We start from the raw sequence: 22286 nt of genomic DNA, 5'->3' as shown, positions 1-22286 counted from the left end.
GCCCCTTTCAGAAGGCTGAATTCCTTGCATAGACTGCATTTTCTGCCTGGGGTGTAGTGTTGCTGGCTGGCAGCCTTTCCAAGCCCACAGCCTCCTGCACGGATCACGCTGCTGGGAGAGGGGGAGGGTGCTGTGTTTCACCACGCTGCAGTCCCCCCTGGGCTGAGGCTGAAAGCCTTGGCACACACGGCTTGGCTCCAGCTGGGTTTAACATGTCAGCGGGGAAGGAAGGAGCTGCCTGCCCCACTCCTGGAGGTGCAGAGCCCGCTGCTTCAGCTGTCGCTGAGGGCAATTTGCTGTAATGCTCTTCACCTTCTCACCTGCAGTGGGTAATTTTTACTGAGTGGCCTATTAAGGTGTTCAGGATAATCAGTGCAACAGGGCTGGGAGGTGTTTTGTGGCTCAGGATGGCTTTGCAAACTAAACCTTAGCTGAGGACTTGAAAATAATGTTGAGTACGTGTCGTCTTTGTTTGCCTTTTCCCCTCAAGCATCTCCTTTCGCTGCCTCCCTGTGGGAAAACCTCTCATTTTGCAGCACTTCAGCCCAGAACGTGTTTGTGGGAGGAGAACAGCCCCTCCAAGGATCCTGTGGCCCCAGGGTGAGCAGTGTGTTGGAGCCTGTCCTGCACTCGCTGTGACCTGCACTCACATCCCTGCAGCGTGTCCAAGTGGCAGGACCTGCTCTCCAGCCCTCTCCTCCCTTGCCTGCAGGTGACCCTGTGTGAAGTGGAGGAAACAGAAATGCTAACATACTTCATTTTTTAGAATGCCTCCTATAACGATCTTCCTGGCTACATGACCCTCCAGAGCCTGCCAAAATATTCTGATGGACACCTGTAGGATGAGAAAAGAATAATGGGAAAGAGGATGAAGGATATTTGCGGTCAGGAGAAGGCTGTTTTGATGGTGCCATCCTGAACATGCACTGGCATTTGATGGATTTTCTTTTAAACTCTTCGATTCAGCAAGTTTTATTAACATGAGCTTAAAAGGTTTTGTAATTTGTAGAAATTACTCTGTGGTAAAGTGGTCTGCAGTGTATATTTGAGAATACTAAAGCAGTTGGCTGAATTAAGGCCGTACATATTAATCTATTTTTCAAATTTTTCCAGGAAAACATTTTTCATTCCATTTGTACTGAATTGAAAATCTAAACGTGGCGGACAGCTGGTGGGAGAATTTGGTCTGTAGCTGCTGCGGAGAGCAATGAGTTGCTTGAAACATGTGATAACTATTTAAATTAAAGAAAAACACTAATGACAGCTGAGAATATGCCGAGGTTAAAATGGGTCATGCAAAAGCATTTCATTTTCCAAACTGTACATACTTTCTCAAGCTCACACTGCAATAAGGCATGGATGTGTGTGCATGGATGTTTGTGTGTGTGAGAGATGCAAAGAAAAACTTCAAGTCTGGAGTCCTACAAAATCCAGAGCAATGATGGATGGTCTTGGAAAGTCGTGGTGGGACAAGCACATAATTGTGTTGGAGGGCCAGGAGGTCACTTGGGGTCCTTCTGAGCACAGTGCTGTGCTTGGCCCAGCATTCAAGTGTGTTTTTTGGCTGAAATTTATGTTTATTGTTCCACATTTGGGGTTTCTGGCACTTGTATTAGAGCATTATTGGATGGATTTGTCCGGCAGGGTGGGTTTCACAGCAAGGACAGTTTAACAGGCGTGGATAACACAGAAGCCAGCTCTTCTGGTGGAGAAAAATACAGGCTTTCTGTCCCCATCCAGAAGCCTGCATGAATATTCAAAACTCCACCTGTGAATGGGATGCCTTCAGGTTATACTGTTGGTAGGACAGATGCTGACAGCCCTGGGGGAGGATTTCTGCTGCAAGGTTTTGCTGTGTGCATGGAAGGGTTGGAAGATGAGGCAGCTGTGGATTGTGGTCCAAGAGCAGTTTCAAACCTTAGTGCTTTGTCTCCAAAGCAGTTCAGCCTCTTTACTACGGAAAGACGGAAAGACGGAGAGGTGAGCCTTAGAGAGCAAACAAGTGTCCTGGCATGTCTGAAATCCATCCTTCTCTTAGTAGGATGGCTGGATCCTCTTGGCTGTTTCCAATCTGCTTAAATAGGATGAAGTTGGTTTTTGCAGGTAGGAGAGAGAGGATCAAAACCTTTATGGGCTTTGCCTCTAGTCTCTAGCACTGCCAGCCTGTGGGCAGTTGTTTTGTTTAATTTGACATCTGGCTTGTTCTTCCTCTTGCCTTGTTTTAATTTCCTGTGGCTACAGGAATGCTACAAGGCAAGGGGGAAGCCCTCATCTCTGGGGTTGTGGCATTTCCCCTCTGTTTCTCATTCTGTGTCCTTCCCAAATGGAGCAAGTGAACAGACAAGGAAGCAATTTAGGACGGTAACTGCTGAAACTGCCAAATTGCCTGTCTTTCTCTCACACTGTTGCCTTAAGGGAGAAAATGAAGCAAGAAGAGAATTTACACATTGAAACCTTTCAGTTACTGTTGTTACGGTTGTTGAGGGTGTGTAGGAGCACAGGAAAGGGAGGAATTACATTTCAGGATATCTTCAGCAGAGAAGAGCCCTTCTCTTAGCTCATACATCATAACAGGTTTGCATTTCTCAGCAGAAGCACTGAGTTATTAACTTCCCTTCCCTTCTTCTTTCCCCAGCATTATCACGCTTTTTCCAGCAGCCAGAGTCGCAGACAGTGGAAGAAAATGGCATGGCCCGGTTTGAGTGCCGGATCGAGGGGCTGCCCTCCCCTGTCATCACCTGGGAGAAGGACCATGAAGCTGTTCCAGCAGAACCCAGGTGACTCCCTGATTGCTTCCTTGGATCAGATTGAAAAGGAGCAAATCAAAACTTGACCATGTAGGATGTGGAAATGATTCTGTAAAATGGTAGAATGACGAGAGAGGTCATAGACCAGGTCTGGACCTGATAACAAAGTGATATAAGAGATATTCAAGGGACTGAGGAGAAAAGGACCATAAACACCTAAATAAAATTAACTTTCTCCCAAATATTCAAACCACAAAGGAAAAACAACAAGTTATTACAGCATAGAACATGCACCCTACAAACACCTGTGTGTGCCTGGGACAGGGCATGACAGGGCATGGGCTGCTTTGCCTTGTCCTCTTGTGTGAAATGCAATGGAATTCTTTGGGGGATTGGGGCATGGGATGAGGAGTATTGACCTGGGCAGACCCAGCTGAACCCCATAATGTGGATTTTCTTTGACTTTGGTTGTGGTTTTAATGGAAGGCCTTTCTCTTTGTCTTACTCCCATCATCTAGTAAAAGATGCTCAATTTTCTTTTTCTGGAGAAAAGAGGAGAGTCCTGCAGCATGATGCTTTTTCCCTAATGAAAGTCAGTTACAGAGGAGGAGAAAAACCCTTAGCTGGCTGTCTGTTGGTCTGTAGACATCCCTTCTGCAGGGGATCAGTGAGTGAATTGTCCTTTAGTTCTTAAAAACTCCTTTTCTGTTCTTCAGAAGGAGCTGTTTCCCTTCTGGGGAAGTTAATCCAAGTGACAGAAGAGGCAAAAAAGAGGGGAGTATTGGGGGGGAAAGTTTAGAAATACTTTTACAGCAGTGACTATTTCTATAAGAATACCCACTTACATCCTTCAGTCTGGAGTGTGGCATCTAAAGGTTTATAGGAGGCTGTTGCTTTGTAATGAGAAGAAAATTAATAAAAAAGGAAGGAAAAAACCCCCAAAAAAGAAGGGATTGCAGGGAGAAGAGTGTCATAGATACAATGGCTTTTTAATGAGACAGCTCGATGGATATTGTGAAATTACTTGCTCAGAGATTGCTTTCATCATGGGCAGCCTGAAAATTGTTTTCCTTGTAAAAGCCAGCCATAATCTCTGTCTGCAGATCTTGCTTTTTAAATCATGTTCTAGCTAATATGTTTTTCAGAAGGATTTGCTTTTTTTGTTGTTGTCTAGTTGTTGTTGGATTTAATATAACCGGCTTTCGAAGGAATTAAGTGAATTCCAGGAAATGTTGGCTGCCAACCAGAGCTCTCTCTTATCCTCCCTGCATCGTGCCTAAGGATGGGATCTCAGGCTGCCCTGATTACTGTGGGCTCCCTCCTGTGCACACTTTGGATGAGCCTGTGAAAATGCAGCCCTTTGGCTGGACAGGTGTCAGGGTGATGATTTCATATTCCAGAATAGCAGGGCTGGGAGGGTTTGTGATATAAGAGGGATAGAATGATAAACTCCCATTGCTTTTCCCTTTTCTTGCTTTTCCTTTTCCCCTCTCTTTTCTTCCTTTCCCCCCTACTCTTTTCCCCTCTTTTTTGCTCTTCCCCCTCTGCTTTTCTTTGTTGTTCTTACCTGGGGGCACTCTTTACACCCTTTGCCTCTGGAATCAGGTTCTTTGCCACCTCAAAGGTACTGAAAGCTGAGCTTAAAAAAGTACTTAAGCAACCTAAAGGGTGCCAAAGTGCTGATTGGTGTTTTTGGAATAACTTTCCTGTACCTCTTCAGCACAAGAATCTAAATTCCATATGTGAGTAAGCCACAGATTATTTTGCAGTTGTGGCTCTGAAGTACATTGAATAAACACAGTCTTAAATCTGCAGCAGTTGCTGAAAGGTGGCTCACAGGATTTCTCTAGATTGCAGTTGCTTTGGGGTGTGTGCAACATCTCTTGGCGTAATCTCAGGTTTAGGTGCTGGCTGGGTTTCACATCAGGCTCCAAATTGCTGTTTATTTTCTCTAGAGCCAAGATGAGCACTTGCTGGGAACTGGAGGTCTTTGAAGGTCTGCACAGCAAATCCATAACCTACAGACCACGTGCTCTGCAATCACAGTATATTTTTCCACATTTTGGCTAAGTGAGGGTTTTATCTGTGTGTAGAGTTTATTTCTGTGCTGTGTCAGGAGCGCCTTGATGTGGCTCATGTCCATGTACAGGACTCTGGAGCTGTGAGCAAAAGGGCTTCCAAACTGAGCCTGCAACAGAGCTGCAGGTTCCTCACTGTGCTCAGGACCGATGCTTGGGCTGTCCTAGGCACCTTTAAAAGGCTGAAGGGAGGGTGTGCTGGCAATTTACTGGGGATAAGGTAAGAGAGGGAGTAGGATTGTTCATGCTAGGATATTCTCTGAGCTGTAGGGTTGCAGGGTTTGAACATGAGGCAGTGGCACTTGATTTCAGTACTTGTTCACTGCCCTGGTGAGCAGCCCTGAGCCCCTCAGTGCTGTCAGGGAGGGGAAGAGCACCGTGGGTGTGCCCTGTTGTTGCTGCCTTTGAGGCTGTGGTAGTTGGCCCTGCTCTGAGTGTGCTGTCCTTCAGTGTAATCCTTTCACCATCCCGTTGAGACAAGCTTCTCCGAGATCCTGACCCTGCAGCTATCAACAGCAAAACTCCTGGGACTGCCAAGGTTCCAGTGTTTCTGTGGCTTCCAGGGCCTTTGTCTGTCTGTCCTTTAGTTTTTGTTTCCTGCTTAATCCTTGGTGAAGGTGAGCAGACAAAAAGATTTGCCCTTTGTGGGGAAGAAAAGCTCTGACAACTGTCTGCTCTGAATCATCAGGAAAATTTCCTTGCAGGGAGCCTGGGGATGGAGCAAATGCCCTTGCAGGCTGCCTGAAGGCTTCTAGTTCAGGGCTGCTGGGACCCTGAAGAGCTGGAGGCTTTGTGAGCAGCTGGGAGAAATGGTGGATGGAGAAATCCTGCTTTTCTTTCCTCCTTGCCTCCCCAGCAGAGCGATCCTCACCGCTGCCATGTTTTCCCAACAGGATGTACTGCACTGAGTAGATCTCTACCACGGTGCTGAAGTTGTCTTGAGCTCTTTTGATGAAGTCTCCCCATTCAACCCCCTTGTTTCCACCTCCTGCTCTCTTTAGAGACACAGTGCCTTGTTCTGTGCCCTTGAGAGAAGGTGGGTCTTGAATGCCCTGGTCTAGTGACCCTGCTCTGGAGAGGAAAGACCACGGACTAGAGGTCTGTCCCAACCTCAGTGAATCTGTGATACATCACTGAAGCGTCTTTTTGTGGCTGGGAGATGCCTTCCCTAGTGTTTGAAATATGTTGATATTAATTACAGACTCAAATAGCAGATGCATGACAAAAATAAATATTATCGCAGTGGGAGGCTTTCCCTCCATGGAGCTGAGAGGATGCAAATATTTGTCATCTTTCTTCTGAGTCCTGATGAAGCATCCTGATGAAGGCTTTTGGGTATCACCTCCTCTGAGGTCTTTCAGAGCTTGATCCTCAGCAAGATATCTTTCTAACTAGCAGGAACATGACTTTAGGGATGTAAGGCATTGCATTTGTGTACATGGGAAGCTTCAGCCAGTCTGTGTCCATGAATCAGGCTGTAGGATTATTCCAGTGGAGACAGAATGGTCACTGGAGGAGCTCCAGCAGCTCTTCTGTCTTCATCAGTTGTGAAGAGGACAAGACGCGATGACCTCAACTGCAGTACCTGAGGTCCAGGATCAGTGTAAGACTCACAGCACAGGTATTTGTCTCTGAAACAGACTGTTCAGGGCAAGGGAGGTGTTTCCATGAGTGCAGATTTAGGGTAAACATCTGCAGGAGCAGACATGCTGTTGGTCACCATGGCTTGAATTCAGGCTGAGAGGCAAGAGAAGACCTCTTAAGGTCTTCCTAACTCTGTGATCCTCACTCATGACACTCCAGTTGTCTCAGCACCTGGAGAACCAGAGTTTGACTTACTGTGATCTTTGTGGATGGCAGGACTGGTGTTCATGGGTATAACTTGTCTTTGTGCTGTTCCTCTGGAATAGCTGCTATCCCTCCCCTTAGCAATTGCCTTTGAATGTGTCCTCTTCATAATGAAGACTGATAACCCAGAGCTGCCTGTCAAACCTCAGCAGCTCTGTTTATAGAGACTTGCAATTAAAAATGGATCTCATATATAATTAAAAAGGATCACGTAGGCTTTGCGCCTTGCATTCAAGAATAAAGAGGCTGCCATCTAGGAATCCAGGCAGAAAATGGAGATGCTGACAGCCTGCTCCTACTTTTATGCTAATTGCTAATCATCTGCTTTGTTCAGTGTAATACAGCAAGGATTGTGTTCATGTCGTGAGCAGTGGAGCCATTTCACTCCATGGAAGTGTTTCTCAGTAGCATCCCATGGGCAAATCAGGTGATACTGAATGCCCAGCTGTGAGTTTGTCACCTTGTGAAAGCCAGAAACTTGTGGAAGAAGGAAAGGAATCACTACAACCCAGAAATGGTGCAGGTCCAGGTGGCTGTGTTGTGGCTGTTTTGGCCCATGAAGGTGCAGCTATGTATCAGTTGATCCCTTTTCATGTACTTTAGGTGCAGCAAGAAAATGATGGTGTTCAAACTTCTTTGCAGTGTTTTTTTTTGTCTGGCAGTGAAGCCTTTGTAAAAAACAAGTGCTGAAAATGGCTGTAGTGTGTGCTCAAGCTTGGGCACAAATGTGTATGCAGAAGTGTGAGTATATGGGGTTGGTTTGTACTGTCCAGTTGGTTTGTGTCAGCAGAGTCCTGTCAGTCTGGGCTCCCAAAAGCAGCTTTTCCATTTGGAAGATTCCAAGATGATGGATAGGTCTGTACCTGCTGCTTTTTGAGAACCACAGGTTGGGTTCCTCAGAGATTCCCTGACCCATCCATTCTGCTGTCATTACCAGGACCTGCACATGAGAGATTTTCCAGAGAAAAGGAAGGGATAAAAGGGCTTTGGGGTGATGAATATCTGGGGTAAGGCATAGCCTGTCTCACACTCTTCCTTTTGGTTACTCAGGTTTATAACTCTTCCCAATGGTGTCCTCCAAATTGTGGATGTGCAGGAGAGCGATGCTGGGATTTACCACTGCGTGGCAACCAACGCCGCCCGAAAGCGCTACAGCAACGATGCCACCCTCAGCGTGGTGAAAGGTGAGGTGCTGCCAGCAGCCTCTTGGGCTGGCCACAGGGCTGCCAGGTAACCATTGTGTGTGGTGGGGGAGCTGGGCTCAAGTACCAGTGACCATCTATCCTCCTGTTGTGGCTCTGCATGTGGCCAGCTTTGGTCAAAACTTGCAGAGAAGGCATTTCATTAAAGGTTTCTCTTTGCTGTGATGGGATGAGGAGACTGTGTTGGGAGGACTCCTTTGTGGTCTGGGTGATTAGAAGGGATGAGGCAGCCCATTTGCTCCCTGGGGAAGGCAGCACTTTTGGTGATGTTCTCTGCAGTAGCCTTGGATGGCAAGAGAAGTAAGGACTGGCATGGACAGACAAATGTGCTTCCCAAGCAAGCAAGAGAAATAGTTGGAGGCTGGAGTAGCTGACAGGACTGTGCCTACCCAGGTTGCCCAGCACAGTCCAGAGGAGGCTGAGCATAGTGACATCCAACTTGTGTGTCCATATTGCTGATGCTCTGCTGAGCTCCAGAGATCTTTGTGTGGTATTTGGGAACAGTCCCAGTTGTTATTTCTCCTGGTGATGCAGGCCTTTGGAGCAAGGCTTTGGGTGTGAGCTGTCCTGCACCTCCTGATCTGGGCCTCAGCCTCTGAGTGCATTTTCCTTTGGAAGCCAAGAGTGCAGCGGGCAAGTCTGGACATGAGGACATAGCTGAGTGCAGTGGAGGTCTCCAGGCTCCAGCATCCTTCCCAGCACACCTGGCTGCCTCCCCAGCTTTGTATCATCCTTGTCCTGCAAGTGGACAAACTCACCAGGGCTAGGAGTCTGGCTGAGTCCCTTCTCTTGGGACAGTGCCCCCTGCCACATCTGTCTCCTGTTTGTGCTGACCCTGGTGTATCTTGCAGTCAGCTTTAACCTTGAAAGCTCTGAAATCCTTCCCAGCCCCTTTGGTCTTTGTTTAGGATTGCATTGCTTGGCATTCTGCTCCCAGTGTATTTTCCCAGCGATGGCTTTGCTGTTCATCTATCAGCAGGGAGTGTAATTAACTGTGGAGCCTGAGAACACACCTCTGATCAATGGATTGTGTCGTGGAGGTAATCTGGGTGGAATCTGCAGAGAATTCGTGAGCAGTTGAATGCTCTGTATCTAATTGCCAGCCCCTGCCAGATCCTCTGTGTGTTTAATGAAGCCCAGAGCCGAGGGGAGCACTTCCTATGGGCAGTTCCACACTCCAGAGACACCTCCTGTGTTGGCTCTGGTGTGCTATTGATAACTAATATCGATCAAGCTGCAAAGGTGAATTTCATGTCCTTGGCATCATAACTCATTCTGCATAATTGCATCTTGTAGCTCTGCAATGTTTAATCTGCTTTGCAAATGGAGGCAATGGAAGAGGTTAAATGGGAAGCGTTCCTTCTGGAGCACCAGCCGGCCCGAGCAGATTTCTGCCTGGAGTTCTCACCCAAATCTCTCTTCTGCAGCACCACACCACCCGCTGGCTGCTAAAACAAATATGTGAGGTTGAGTTTTTCACCAGATTGAGCTGATAGTGATGAAAAACATGCCTGTTAAATCTCTGGGGCTTTTTATAATTGGGGAGAAGTATCTCCGAGACAGATGGGAAACTGCAGTGACCTGTGCAGGCTGTAAACTCTTCCACGAGTGACTGGCATGGTATTGATCCTTTTTTGTTTCAGCACTTCACCATCAGAGCACATTTTTGGGTGCCTGGACTGGCTTTAGGAGTCTTTTCCTCCCTATTCAGAAGCAGCTGATAATAGTTGGAGTGAACTGGTCAGGCAGAAATCCTTTCCTAATTGTGAAAAATAAAACCAAACTAAACCAAAACAAAGAATTGTAGGAAAAAACCAAAACAAACTGAAAAACAGACAACAAAAGAACAATAGACTGAAATACAGCTATTTAGTGTTGTTTATTTGGAAATTTCAGGGACCAAACTCTTGTGTGTCTGCAGACAGGAGCAACTGAACTGCTTCCTCCTTTCCTGCTCCTGGCTAGGGACTCTTTTGTGCCAAGATAAGGTGACAGTCCAGCCTTTCAGTTCCACTGCACTGCCAGGGGCCCTGGAAAAGGTTTGTGCAGTGGGATCCCGTGTCTCGTTACCCACTGTCCCACTGGCAGCACTGGCAGTGCTATGTCATGATGCTGGAGGCTGTGCTCCTGGCAGATTTTGGGGTCTTGCTGGTGAATAATGCAAGTGCTTCCAATGATCAGGCCTGGGAACTTTTTGTGTTCATGCCTCTGCCTTCCAGACAGGGCTGGATTTGAATGGGCTGTGCATAGCAAAAGGATCTGTTTCCCTATAGCTCTTCTGCCCAGTTGTCCTGTTCCTCTCCCCTCCCTCCCTGTTCCTTATATGATGCTGGGAATTGTTCCATCTCCCTTACTAAAGGCCTTTTCCCAGTAATAACAGCAATCAACATGACCCCTTTCTGTCATATCTGCACAGCCTAAAAACCCCAAAAGTGTCGTTTCCCTGGGCAGTGTGCCTTCCCTGTCCTGGGGGGAGTTTGGGCTGTGCTGTGTGTCCATGGCTGAGCACATGCTGGCTGTCACAGGGCGGGGAGCGGTGCGGCTGCAGATGTTTCGGCTGTGCAGACTTCATGGTGCAAATTTCCAGACCTTCCCTGGGGAGGTGGTGTTTGGAGCTGGAAGGGAAGAGAGCAGACTGGACAGCAGGATACAGTCATGCAGCCCTGAAACAGAGCCTGCTGCTGAAACAGGGATAGCTTGGATTTTCCCCTTGGATCTCCACTGCTCCCCAGAGGATGGAGTGCCAAACATCTGGCAGCTCTGTCCCTTCACCCCTCACCTGGACAGGTGATGAATGAACACTGTGGCTCCCTCTGCCAAAAAGGGCATTAGGAGCTGGCTGTGGGATGCTTTCCCAGGCTCCAGCTGTGCAGGCTGCCTTTCCTTGGGGTCAGCTGTGTCTTGTTTCTTGTAGCTCCTTTTTCTGGAAGCAGGCTCTAGAGCCCTACTCTGAACTCGTAAATAAAGAACTAATTCCTTGTGTGTCCTGGTCATGTTCCCAGGTTCATGACATACACATGGAAGTGTTGCCACGCTTCATAAAGCAGCTCTCAAAGAAGAGTAGCAGAAGGGCTTGGGGAGTGACGTGTGCTCTCAGCAGGTCACTTTGCCTGTCACTTCACTTTCCCCCTCCCTGTCATGCACACTCCTGCTCTTTGTGTGTTTTCATGGGAATAGGGACTCCCTCTTGCTGTGTGTTTGCCCCACACCTGGCACAATGTAGCACAAATAAGAGAAGCTGTGCTGCTGCAAGAACAGTGAGCTTCTACAAAGATTTGATCTATTCTGTTTTTAAATGTCCCAAGGAGTATGGCTTCCCCTAGTTTCATTGCATCTTCCCCACTGAATGAGTGCTAGGATCTTTCTTCTCCACAGCTAACCCAAATTTCCCTTCCCTGCAATTCATCCTATCAGTTTTAGTTGCAAAGCATTGGGAATTTTGAAAAATTTGTCATTCCTACTTATTTTTTAATCCCTTTGAGTATGTGTAAGCAGTGTGGTGTGCCCCAAGTGACCTAAAGAAAGTTAAAAATCTTGGCAATTTTAGAACAGAATAGTTTTCTCCCACTGGAACTGGAGAAACAAGTTTGAGATCCTGACCCCAGAGCTCCTTTGTGTAGATCTCAGTGTTTGTGTTTTTTCATATTTATTGGTTATTGCAGAAGGATTGCCAAAGCACGGTCCTGGGAGCCAGGACTCCTGGTTTCTCTCCCCCTCTCTCTTGTTGGGCTGCAGAGAATCAATTCTTCAATGTTTAAATTTCTGTAAATAGGGATAACAAATAAATAGCCTTGGAGTTGCCCTTTTGGAAGGGGTGGGTCAGTCTGGAAAGTGATCATGGGTATTTGGTGCTGAAGGGCATCTAGGGGCACATACAGAGAGAGGTGTGGACATGTATCTGTGTGGGTGTGGGATTTCCCCTCCTGGTGCTCTCTGGACCCTGTTCCTGGTCTGTGCATGTGGGGTGGCCATGACTGCTGTGACACGTGTGGGGAAAACCTTTGCCTCAAACCAGGCTGGCAGGAATCAGAATCTCCCTGTGCTGCAATGATGCAGGAATTGGAGAACAGAGCAGGGTGGTGGATGGAGGTCTGGGCTGAGGGAGCCACGGAGGAGTCTCCCAGCAGCTGAGCACATCCCCCTCGAGCTGGGATTTAGTGCCGTGTTATTAGAGATGACACTGTGAGATTGCCGTTGGCAGAACATCATTTACACTGACAGTTGTAGCAGCTTGCTGCAGCAGTGTCCCAGGAAATGGATTTTTCAGCCAAATATTTGTATGAATGTGATAACAGGGACAGAGCTTGGAGGCAGCTGAAGAACCTTCAGGTTTTTTGTTCTTTTGGTGTTTGTGCTGCAGTGCCTTGCAGGTACCAGTGCAGAGCCTGGGACAGGGGTGGTTCCTGCTCCAAAGTGCTGTAGGAAAATAGAGCTTTTGACTGGGATGAGCTTTAGGGGTGGAGGGGAAGGTGGTGATGAAGTGAGCAACACTCGCAGTTGGCCACCACCTCGCGGAAACAGACGTGCTGTTACCACAAGTGGATTTTCAGTCCCTGCATGTGCGAATGACGTGCTGGATGCTGGCTTGGCACTCAGCCTGAGCCCTGGCCACGTGCTCTGCTCCCCTCACGGCTTCCAACACAGGTACTGGGCAGCCAGGGGACAGGGAACTTTGTTTGGGTCAGTGCTGCTCTGGGCTGACCTCCCTGACCACAGCTGGGCATTGATCCTGTGTGTGCTGCCACCAACAGTGAAGGGCAGCATTAACTGGAGTGGAGGTGTGGTCCCACCTGGATTGGGGTGCTCTCCCTCCATCATGAACCCATTGCAGGGACAGCAGGGCCCTGTGTGGACATGGAGGCAAAGCTATCCACAGTTGCATTTGGGCATGGCACACTTCTGGGAGCATGAGTTGTAGGAATGTGTAGGGAGAGAAAATGTGGGGTGGGATAACACCGTTGCATTTTTAGAGTGGGTTGTTGGCATAACCAGCAAGTGATGCATCACCTCTGGAGAAGGAGACATTCCAGTTCCAGCCTGCAGTTGCCATGTTCCTGTTCCCTGTGCCTCCTGTCCTAGACACAGAACTGTCACTTTTCCCTCTCTCATTTTAGCATCCCATTTTTCTTTGCCTTCTGGTCTCTCACTTCACTAGCAGTTAAGCAAGGAACTGCTCTCTACTTGACATCCCAAAAGCTCAGCCATGAGGACTCTGTTTACGAGTGTTTTGCAACTCTGGTTTCCTGGGAGCAGGTATCTGAAGCTGTTTGCATAATGTATCTGATGGATTCTGTAAAATGCTGTTGTTGCTCCTGCCTGTGGCAGAAGGTGCTAAGCAAGCCATGGCAAGTGTGAATTCAGAGGATGGCAAGATCAGGGAGGAGGTACACAACATTTCTTGCTTAATAAATAGATTTTAAAGCCAGAAGTGACCTTCTGCCTAACAAGCTGTAAAATTTTAACTCTATCTCACTTTACTGAGCCTTTCTCTGCTGGTGGGTTTCAAGCATGTGTGGAACAGGATTGAGCCCATAGATATTGGGGAAAACTTGTGAAAGGCTGGTGCAGACGTGTGTCAGGCACCCATCCAACCACACAGCACTGCTTGGCTAGGGTTCCTACAGGGCCAGGATGCATCACACTCCTCACATCGCCGAGGGAAAGCTGCTCATAGCTCCAGTGTCAGCAGCCTGCTCTGGGCCAAGGGGAGTTCCAGCTCAGCTGTCTGTGAAGTTCCGTGGGGCTGTGATATGCCACGCTCCTGACAGCTCCAGCAGCCTGCAGTGACAGAGGGTTTGATACAAAATGCAGAGCCCTCACCTCCCATTAAGCACAACAGCTAAACCTGGGGATGGCACTGAAGTGAGTGGCAACAGAGGTGTCAAGGATAATAGAGCAGAGCAAGGGATGTACAGCTGGGAATAGGTGAGCTGCTTCCAGGTCCTAAGGGGGAACTGGTCTAATCCACATGCAGTGCTAGCTGTGCATGATGTTCAGAGCTATCACACGTGGCTGGGCTCATGTGTTACTCCAGCTCCTGAAGGCAAGGATTTGGGCATGGTTTCTGGTCCTCTGGTGTTCTCCACATGCACCTCTTACTAATCCAGGTCTGCTGCACTTTTGAGGCTTCCTGAAATAACAGTTGTTGTTTGGTAAGGCTTAGACCAATGCTGGGTTTAAGCAGTAGGCTCCATTCAGTTCTCTTGAGAGTCCCTTGGTGGTGGTGCAATCCTGTGGTGCATCAGCACATCTGCACTACAGGGATCACACCTAGCCTGTCCTGGAGGGTGTGGGACAGGCTGTGCCTGCGTGAGGAGGCTGGAAGGGAGCTAGGAATAGAGACCAGAATTAGGTCAGCAGCTTGCAATGGGCTGCAGGACAGGAAGGCTGATGTGGTTGGGCTCCTGATGACACCAGTTAATTATTAATCATTGGTATTGCAGCTGTGCCTCAGCAGCTCTCTGAGGTCGAAGGCTGGTGGTGCCCTCCAGCACTGACAGCATCCAGCAGCTGGAGTGAGGATGTTGGAAGTGTCTGGAGGCATAGCACAGCTCATGGTGGTGTCTAATCCCATTGCTTTTGACATGGGACAGACATGTCCCCTGTCTCCAAGACCCACCAGTACCTACAGAGGTGCTGAGAAACAGGAATGGGAGGAGTGGGCCTGGATCATAGTGGAAGCTGTGTCAGGAGCAGAGCTGGGCTGCTCCAAGCTCTTACTTGGATATCTTGGATGCCAGGAATCACTCAGAACACAGCTGGGAGTTTGCCTTCAGTATCAGAGATGTTCTTGCCCAACAGCAATGCCAAGTGGATTATGGACAAGAATGAGGAGCGGGAAGAGGGAGGAACAATATGACAAGGTGGTGTTACTAAACACTGTCTTAATGCACAGCCTTAGATCAGGGTTCCCTGTGGCACCCAGCAAGTGTCCAGCCAAAGGGCTTTGACAGAATCTGTGGGTATCAGTGATGATCTTTCCCCATGGAAAGCCAGGTTTTCTTCCGGACTTTTCCTAGAAAAACAGATTTGCATTGTCCTGAGTGGATGCAGATGCATCCATCTGCTTTTCGTTCTCCCTTCCAAGTTGGCAGTCTCAGTTTGCTGCCAGACTGTGTTACTGTGGGCTCCCAGCGTGTTGTGTGTTTGCAGCATCGCTTGTGGGAAGCATTCTGTGTACCTGGCATCAGGGAGACCCCACTGCAAGATCCCTTCCCAAAATGTTCCTCTTTCAAAGATGCTTGGGACGGTGGATGGCTGCTCTGGCAGAGGGAATGGGGCAGAGCAGGATCCATGGTCACAAAGGAAGTTGGTTGTGCCCTCCTGCACAGTCCAGGGCCTCCAGCCTCGTCCCTCTCTGCTGTCGCTGGATGTGCCTGAATTGCAAATGGATGTGATGTTACAAATAAATCTGAATTGCGAATAGATCTGATGAAATAGGTGTCAGCCCCTGGGAAACATCAGCCTCAGAGCACAAGGAGGAAGTGACTGAAGTGTCTCCAGTCACTGAGGCAAGGTGAGTAAGGAGTTTCAGAGTGACTTGTGAGCCAGAATGCTCTTCTGTTGACCGTGTCTGTGTCATTTCTCTGCAAGAGGTGAAAAAAAGAAAAGCCTTACGGCTTCTTTATTTCTTGGAGGTTCCTCATGTGTCATCCTGGAAGGTGGTGTGGTGCCCTAGGATAATGACAAAGAGAGCTGGTGTCATGATGGTTAAAAAGGCATGAGGATGTTCCCACTGAATCCCAGAGGCTGGCAAGCTCATGTCCCCAGGACCATTTCATGTTTACTGATTTGGGGGGTGATATTTAAATCATGGATACTGTGGCTTTTGTAAAGGGTCTTTTGATGTTCTCTGGCTATAACTTCTGCACCTTCACTTCTGTGAATAGCTGTGTTATGAACCATGAGCAGATGGAGTCCAAGAGACACTTGAGAGATGTGCCCAGAGCAGCAGAGTGAGTTAGTGACAGAGACCATGGGAGACTGTCTCAAACCACTGGACCAGAGCCTGGTTCAGCAGGGAAGCTGGGACATGATCCTGACTGGCTGTCAGCTGTGGGACATTCCTGCTGTATTGTGGAGGTTCCTGTAGCAGTGGTGACTTTACAAAACAGCCTCTTGCAGCCCTTGTTTTTCTAGTCCCTGGTTTTGGCAGCTGCATGGAAATGGCTGGAGCTTGCAGTGCTTTAAGGGCTCAGCTTGAGCAACATGAGCTGTCTGGATTTTAGGGTTAGAGCAGGGAGACTGCTCTGCTTTCTCCACACAGAGACACTGGGGTGCCTCTGCTTCTTTCTTCACTTTTCCTTGTTGGCCTCTCACCTGATCTGGAGGCCCACCTCCCTCTGTACACTGAGTGACTTTCTTACAGGGAATTTGTTTGCACAGAAGTCTGTAAAAATGTGTCAAGACAAGCTTATTAATTGGTAGTTACTATCTAAAATGATGACACTATCAATGTTGCTCCAACACAGTCCTTCTGTTAAGTCTCAGCTATCCACTGTGCCCTGAGCTGGGGTTTCCTATTGCCTCTGCCACATTCCAGCTCCATGGGCTGTTGCTTCTGCCTCCCAGCAACTCTCTGTGATGTGTCTTTAGGCTTCTGAGGATTGAGGTGCCTGAAGGCCTGAGGTGTCCAGCCCTTTGGCCTGTGGCAGGAGCCAGAAGAGCCGCAGTTCTCAGAGCTGTGTGCAGTGGGGCGGCCTGGCCGCAGCTGCCGGCACAGCCCCTCCTGTTTATTTTGCCTGGCTCCGGCTCGGAGCGGTGCAAATGGAGGCGCTTCCAAGCGCTCTGGGGAAGCGAGCAGGAATGCGTCGTGCAGTCTGGCTGGCTCCCGTCCCTTTTGGCGTGATGAGGAGCAGTTCCAAATGCGTGTACGCAAACAGAGAGCCAATGTTGACAGCTTTACAGGAGCTGGAGTGGTGGGCAAAGCGCACTCCTGACTGCTTTGCAGCAGAGCTAAATGTACCCTGGACGTACAAAACCCCATAGCCTGAAGGATCGAGGGTTTGGGGAGTCAGGGAAGAGCCCCCCCTGAAAATTCAAGGCAATTCCTGGAAACCTGCCACTCTTTCTGAGCTTCTGGTTACAGAGAGTTCAGGGTGTCAGCTTGTGGCTGAGCTAGTACATTAAAGGATTTAATTTCTGAGCTGAAATCTGTCAGCTGTATAAAGAAGTTGAGAGGAATGAAAGAGGACTGCCTGATGGCCCCTTTGCCTGTCTGGACTGGGATCCATGTGCTCCCAGGGTTTCCAGACATAGACGTGGAACTGGGGAAAATGTTGGACAGGCTGTTTTTCAAGCCAAATGAGAAGCTGTTCCTAGAGCAGCTTTTCCTGACACACTCTGTGGAGAGACCCCAGAAGCTGTGGCAGGTGGTGGTCTGGGGAGTGCATCCAGGTAGTAAATGGACACTCCTCATCCAAACTAATTAATCTCTCTGCATCCTTTTTTTTTAATCAGAGAAATGTGTTTTATCTGTTCAATTCTGTTTTTCATGTATATGCAAACAGCAGGAGCAGGTTTTGTGAAGTGTAGGCTGAACCTTATATTTTAGGATCTGTTTGCTGACTTCTTTGTGGGGGATTTTGGGATCGTAGTTTGAGATCCAAGTGCTGTGTGTGGAGGTCTTTTAATAGCACAAAAAAGTGATTGAACTTCTGTGTTTTAATCACTTACACATGTTTCTTTGTGTGCTGCTTTAAAGATGACAGGATATGTCACTGCTCTGCTGCAGCACCATCTTAGTAAGGAGGAAGAGAGACTCCCCATTCCAAAGCATGGAGATAAATTCTTCCCTGTTCAGCTTTTCAATTCAATGTTTGCATTGACAAATGCATAACTGCTTACAAAACGTTTGGAAGACATGAGGTAAAAAGACAATACAAAACTGATTTATTGAGCTCATCTGTATTATTGGGCAGAAATAACCTGTTACTCCAATACACTGAGCAATGGAAGCCAAGTCCCTTTTTAACCTCCCTTCTGGGATGACTTGTGTGCTCACACAGATATTCCAAGGTGCCTGGGAAGGGAAAGGAACATTTCTATGAGCACTAGTGCTGACACATTGTGCTGGGACAAGCTCTGCAGTCCCAGTAGCAAAGCACTGTCCATGCTGTGGTTTCTGCTGAGGCACACACCTAAAAGATCCTGCAAGGCTTGGGAACCAAAGGCTGCAGAGGAGGAGTTCTGAGAGCACTTAAGTTGGGGAATTGAGTTCCATAATACTGTAAACAAAAATCATCCCATCCTTCAATGATAGGAAAACAGAACTTGGATCCAAACTGCCAGGGGCACTAATATAGCAAAGGTGGGAGAAAAACCCCAAAAAGTAAATTGTAAGTTTCAGAGAGGATACATGCTTGCATTTGGGGATAGAGGAGGCAGCTTTTGACTTGGGAAACTTGGGAACACCTAATTTAGGGTGTTAAAAGGGCACCGCTCACCTTTCTAATCACCTATGAAAGGTCCTTTTTGCTTTCCTATTTACAAAGCTGTGTCTTGCCATTTTCAGGTGAGAACAGTTAGAAAAGAAGAAATGCCTATTGCTAAACATGCTCAGGTGTGAGATCTGACATTGTTTATATTGCCACCAGAGCAAATGTTCCGTAGTGTTTGGATACAACTGGACAAGAGTCTTTCCTAGAGATTTTACATGCTAGTTAGCCTGTCCTGAAGTAGAAATAAATTACAGATAAATTTCCAGGGCAGTATAAAGGGAGGAGAAAGGCAGGTCTGGAGGATGTTTTTCTCCTCCACAGTTGCTGTCAGTTTCTTCCCTAACAGTCCAGGACGTCTGTGAGTTATCCAAGAAAAGGCAGAGGGCTGGGAAGTGGGAGTAGGACATGCTCTGCAAACACAGCACCCGCATTTTTGAAGGTGTGTGCTTTGCAATGGGTAATTTGCTCCTTTATTGTCTGCAGAATAACAGCAGTGACAGCATTGACTTTCTCTAATGAACAGCTGCTCAGTGCTAGGATCTATTCCCGGAGGAGGCTCGAAGGGATGAATAAGGTTTCATGCTCCTCCTCCAGAGAGGGTGAGAAAGTTCTCAGAACAGAAGATTATTGCTTGATTGTCAGAGATCTCCAAATCTTGACCTGCTGACAGCTGAGAGCTGAATGTGTTGCCATGCAAGTCATATTTAACCTTTTGCCAAGGTAGGGTGTTCATGGAATCAGGAGAGAGGTGTTAGTTCCCATCCAAGAAGTCATCCTCTTGTCACTGCAAACGACCATCACAAATTGGCTGAACAAAAAGCATTTTCCTCCTGTTGCAGTGCCTGAATTCTTTGCTGATACTCTGCACTAACAAGAGCAGAGAGGCGGGAGAGAATCGCTCTTGAATTATGGATGCATTAGAGGCAGAGCCAAGTTATGAACTCTTGGAGCTGGAAATCACTGATGGATGTTGTAACTCAAGCCATAAGCTCAAATAAACATTTTGAGCTTTGTCCCAAGCAGCTCCCCTTGGTGCCTCTCTTGACATCCCTTCTCAGAGTTCACCTTTGCTGTGAAATGACACAATTGGATTTGCAGAGATTGGGCAGCCTCAGGAGTGTGCTGAGGTATGTCTGGCCACTCACTCACAGGTTCCCTGTGCTCCCTTCCCCACCCCCTTTTGGATTTATGACACACATCATTATAAAAGCTTTGTTGAATTTCCTCTGTGCCTGCCCTGAGCCCAGCTCCAGGCACTCAGGGATGCCTGTGGGAGCAGTGGTAGAACAAAGTGGAGCACCCAGGTTTGGCATGACTCCCCTGTCTCATGACAAGGAAGTAGAAAAACACATAAACTGAGAAGTCCTCTGTAGTGAATCATTTGGAAACAGTAAACTGCAGGCAATATTTTGCAATATTTCTGCGGCTGATCAGTAAGTCTGGGCTCTGGTTCTATGGCAGCACCTTTGTTGTCTCCCTGTGCAGGGGTTAATGAACTGCACAGGAAGAGAGCTGCCTTCACAAACTTTTCCAGTGCCCTGAGAATTCCCCTCAGTTCTGTGTACTACTCCCAGTGATCCCAGAGCCATTCCTGGCACCCTATAGGTGTTTTTTCCAGTAAAAGAGGGTAAAATAGATCCATCTGATTCAGAAGGGCAGAAAGTCCACAAAGGCCTCAGTGATGGAGAGTTTTGATGTGAATGCATGGGTTGTGCCTTGGGCTGTGCAAAGCTTTTGCCTGGAGCAGCTCTGCTGCTTGGAGAGACAAAACAAAGCTGGCAGAGGGAGAGAAATCTCAAAGCCCAAGTTTTAAATAGCAGCTCTGTGAAAGCTTTTAATGGCCCAGAGCAGCCAGCACAGCGCAGGTGCATTCTGTGACCTGTTTTGTTCAGGCAGTAAAAGATGTCTTGGAAACTGCAGCTCTTTTTTCCCTTTGGTTCTGACAATATTCCCTCTTGACCTGAAATTGTCTTAATGGCAGTGGAGACAAAAAGCCTCACGTAGGTTTTACTCTTTGATATGTGTTGGAATTCCCTGTGTGGAAGTTTCCCTGGTTAGCTGAGTACTGTTCTTGGGAACTCCTCAATGAAACACAGTTTGTTGGGCTGAACTTGCGATCCATTGTGTCCAACCAGCCTAGAGAGGTGGCAAGGGAAAAATGTGCCCCAAAGGGGCTCAGTTTGAAGAGAAACTTGACTTGTGGACTTGCTCTGAGATACCCAGAATGGAATACAAAGCTGGAGAGAAATGTGTTTGTGTGTGCAAGAAGTGTAAGGGGCATTCATCCATGCACACACCCAGGAATGCACTGGGAAAGCAAGCAGAACTGTTTATGTTTGTAATATGATTTTCAGTAATCAGATATGGGGTCTGGACTAATGTTTTCCCAATAGTTTTTCAAGGCTGAAACAAAGGTAAAACCCCTCTCCTAGTGACTGACAGCACTACCAGGCAGCTTTCAGGGATCAAATGATACAGGACAAGTGCCTTCAGGTGAAGCTTCTATAACCTGTAAAGTGCCTTTGCCAGTCAGTACCTGGGGCACTGCACCTGATGGAACAGATGAGTGTTTAAGTCAGGTTTGAGCAGCTTTCTCTCTTTCTCTGCTCTAAGCTTGGTAGAGAAAGCTGCTTGGAAATCTGGCAGGGAATATATTACCATCTGGCTGGTGTTATTTTTTCACTCTAGATTTATTTTTTCCCCCAGCAGTGCAGAAAAAGACAGCTTTTCACACACAGACGTGTCTCAGCCGTGTCCTGCCCAGCAGATACGTGGCAGCCGGTGGTGTTGGGTAAAGAAGCTCACTCCCAGGGTAGGCTGGAAGTCCTACCATGGATATTCCTGCTCCCTGGATGTGTGGTGTTGGCTGCTGCCCTGCTTGTTTTCATCAGAAACTGCCGTGGCCCTGCAGGCAGTGATTGGTATCCAGGGTGGGCAGATTGGGCTTGCTGAGCCCTGTGCAGGGTGAGCTGGGCCTGAGCCTGGGCTGTGTGAAGATGTGTGACCACATCCAGCCCTGCTCAGCACAGAGCAGCTCCTCACCTGGCTCCTTTGCCCCACTTTCCCCAGCTCACTCATCACAACTCTTTGGGTTCTGCAGTCTTCCAGCTCTGTGGCCTTCCCTGCAATGGCTGCTGTAACCCTTTGCCTTTGTTTCTGATGCTTTTTTATGTTTCCTTCCAAATCCTGGCTGGAAAGCTCCTTCTCCTTGTTCTTTCTCTGATGTTGCCTCATCCCTCTGTGCTGTGTTAGGTCGAGACCTCGCATTAACAATGTGCAGGGCAGCCTCACCCATCAAGCTGGGTCTCACTGGAGTCCCTGTTGATTCCCTGCTCAGTTCTTGTGCAGGACTAATGATTACTTGTGGATTTAGTGCTTTGTTGAACTAGAGCTGGAGTTAAAAGAAAGCTGCTATTGCAGAGAGCCTTGAGTTTCTCTGATCCTTGAGCTTACTTGCCTGGGGTGGAAGCTCTTGTGATGGTTTTTGCATTAAGCCCATTTTCTGTCTCAGTAGTTCAGTGACCAGGATTTTGATCTGATTGTCTGAGTTCTCAAAACCCATATCTCCTGAGTTTTCTTCCTGTCCCTGTGCTGTCCCCCGAGTTTTCCTGTGTGCTGGCTGTGAGGCTGAAGGTGTCTTTGGATGTGGACGATGGGAGCAGCAGAGGATGTGACACAGCAAAGCCCTGGCCAGCTCAGTCTGGGTTTGCCTGTCCACACCAGCCCCTCTGTGTAGGGTATTTGTGCCACTGGCAGGAGGACAGCTGGCCTGGCTCTTCCCTGCCCCAGGGCAGCTCCTCTTGCTGGTGTTTGCCCAGGGCTGGGATTGCGGGTCAGCGTGGTCCGGCCACTGCCCCAGGTCAGGCACTGTGGGCGCTCCTCGGTCTCTGCTTCCATCTGCTGGACAAGCACCGGCTCCTGCTCACTCCCGGTTTCCCTTGGTGCCTCAGGGTTTCTGCTGGCTCCTTTTGA

The 22286-nt window shown here is 48.1% G+C and overlaps 1 protein-coding gene across 3 annotated transcripts in view; it reads left to right on the top strand.

The window, feature by feature from the left end:
* IGDCC4 (immunoglobulin superfamily DCC subclass member 4) overlaps positions 1-22286 on the top strand; it is an 86932-nt gene that overhangs the window by 33409 nt on the left and 31237 nt on the right. For all 3 annotated transcript variants that reach the window (XM_015639403.2, XM_015639402.2, XM_033516966.1), the window contains exons 3-4: positions 2636-2777; positions 7724-7857. In XM_015639403.2, the coding sequence (XP_015494889.1) occupies positions 2636-2777; positions 7724-7857 (276 nt within the window). The remainder of the gene's footprint in view (positions 1-2635; positions 2778-7723; positions 7858-22286) is intronic.

This window comes from Parus major, chromosome 10 (assembly GCF_001522545.3).
Source record: "Parus major isolate Abel chromosome 10, Parus_major1.1, whole genome shotgun sequence".
Lineage (NCBI taxonomy): Eukaryota > Metazoa > Chordata > Aves > Passeriformes > Paridae > Parus > Parus major.
This window is presented reverse-complemented; position numbering and strand designations above follow the sequence as displayed.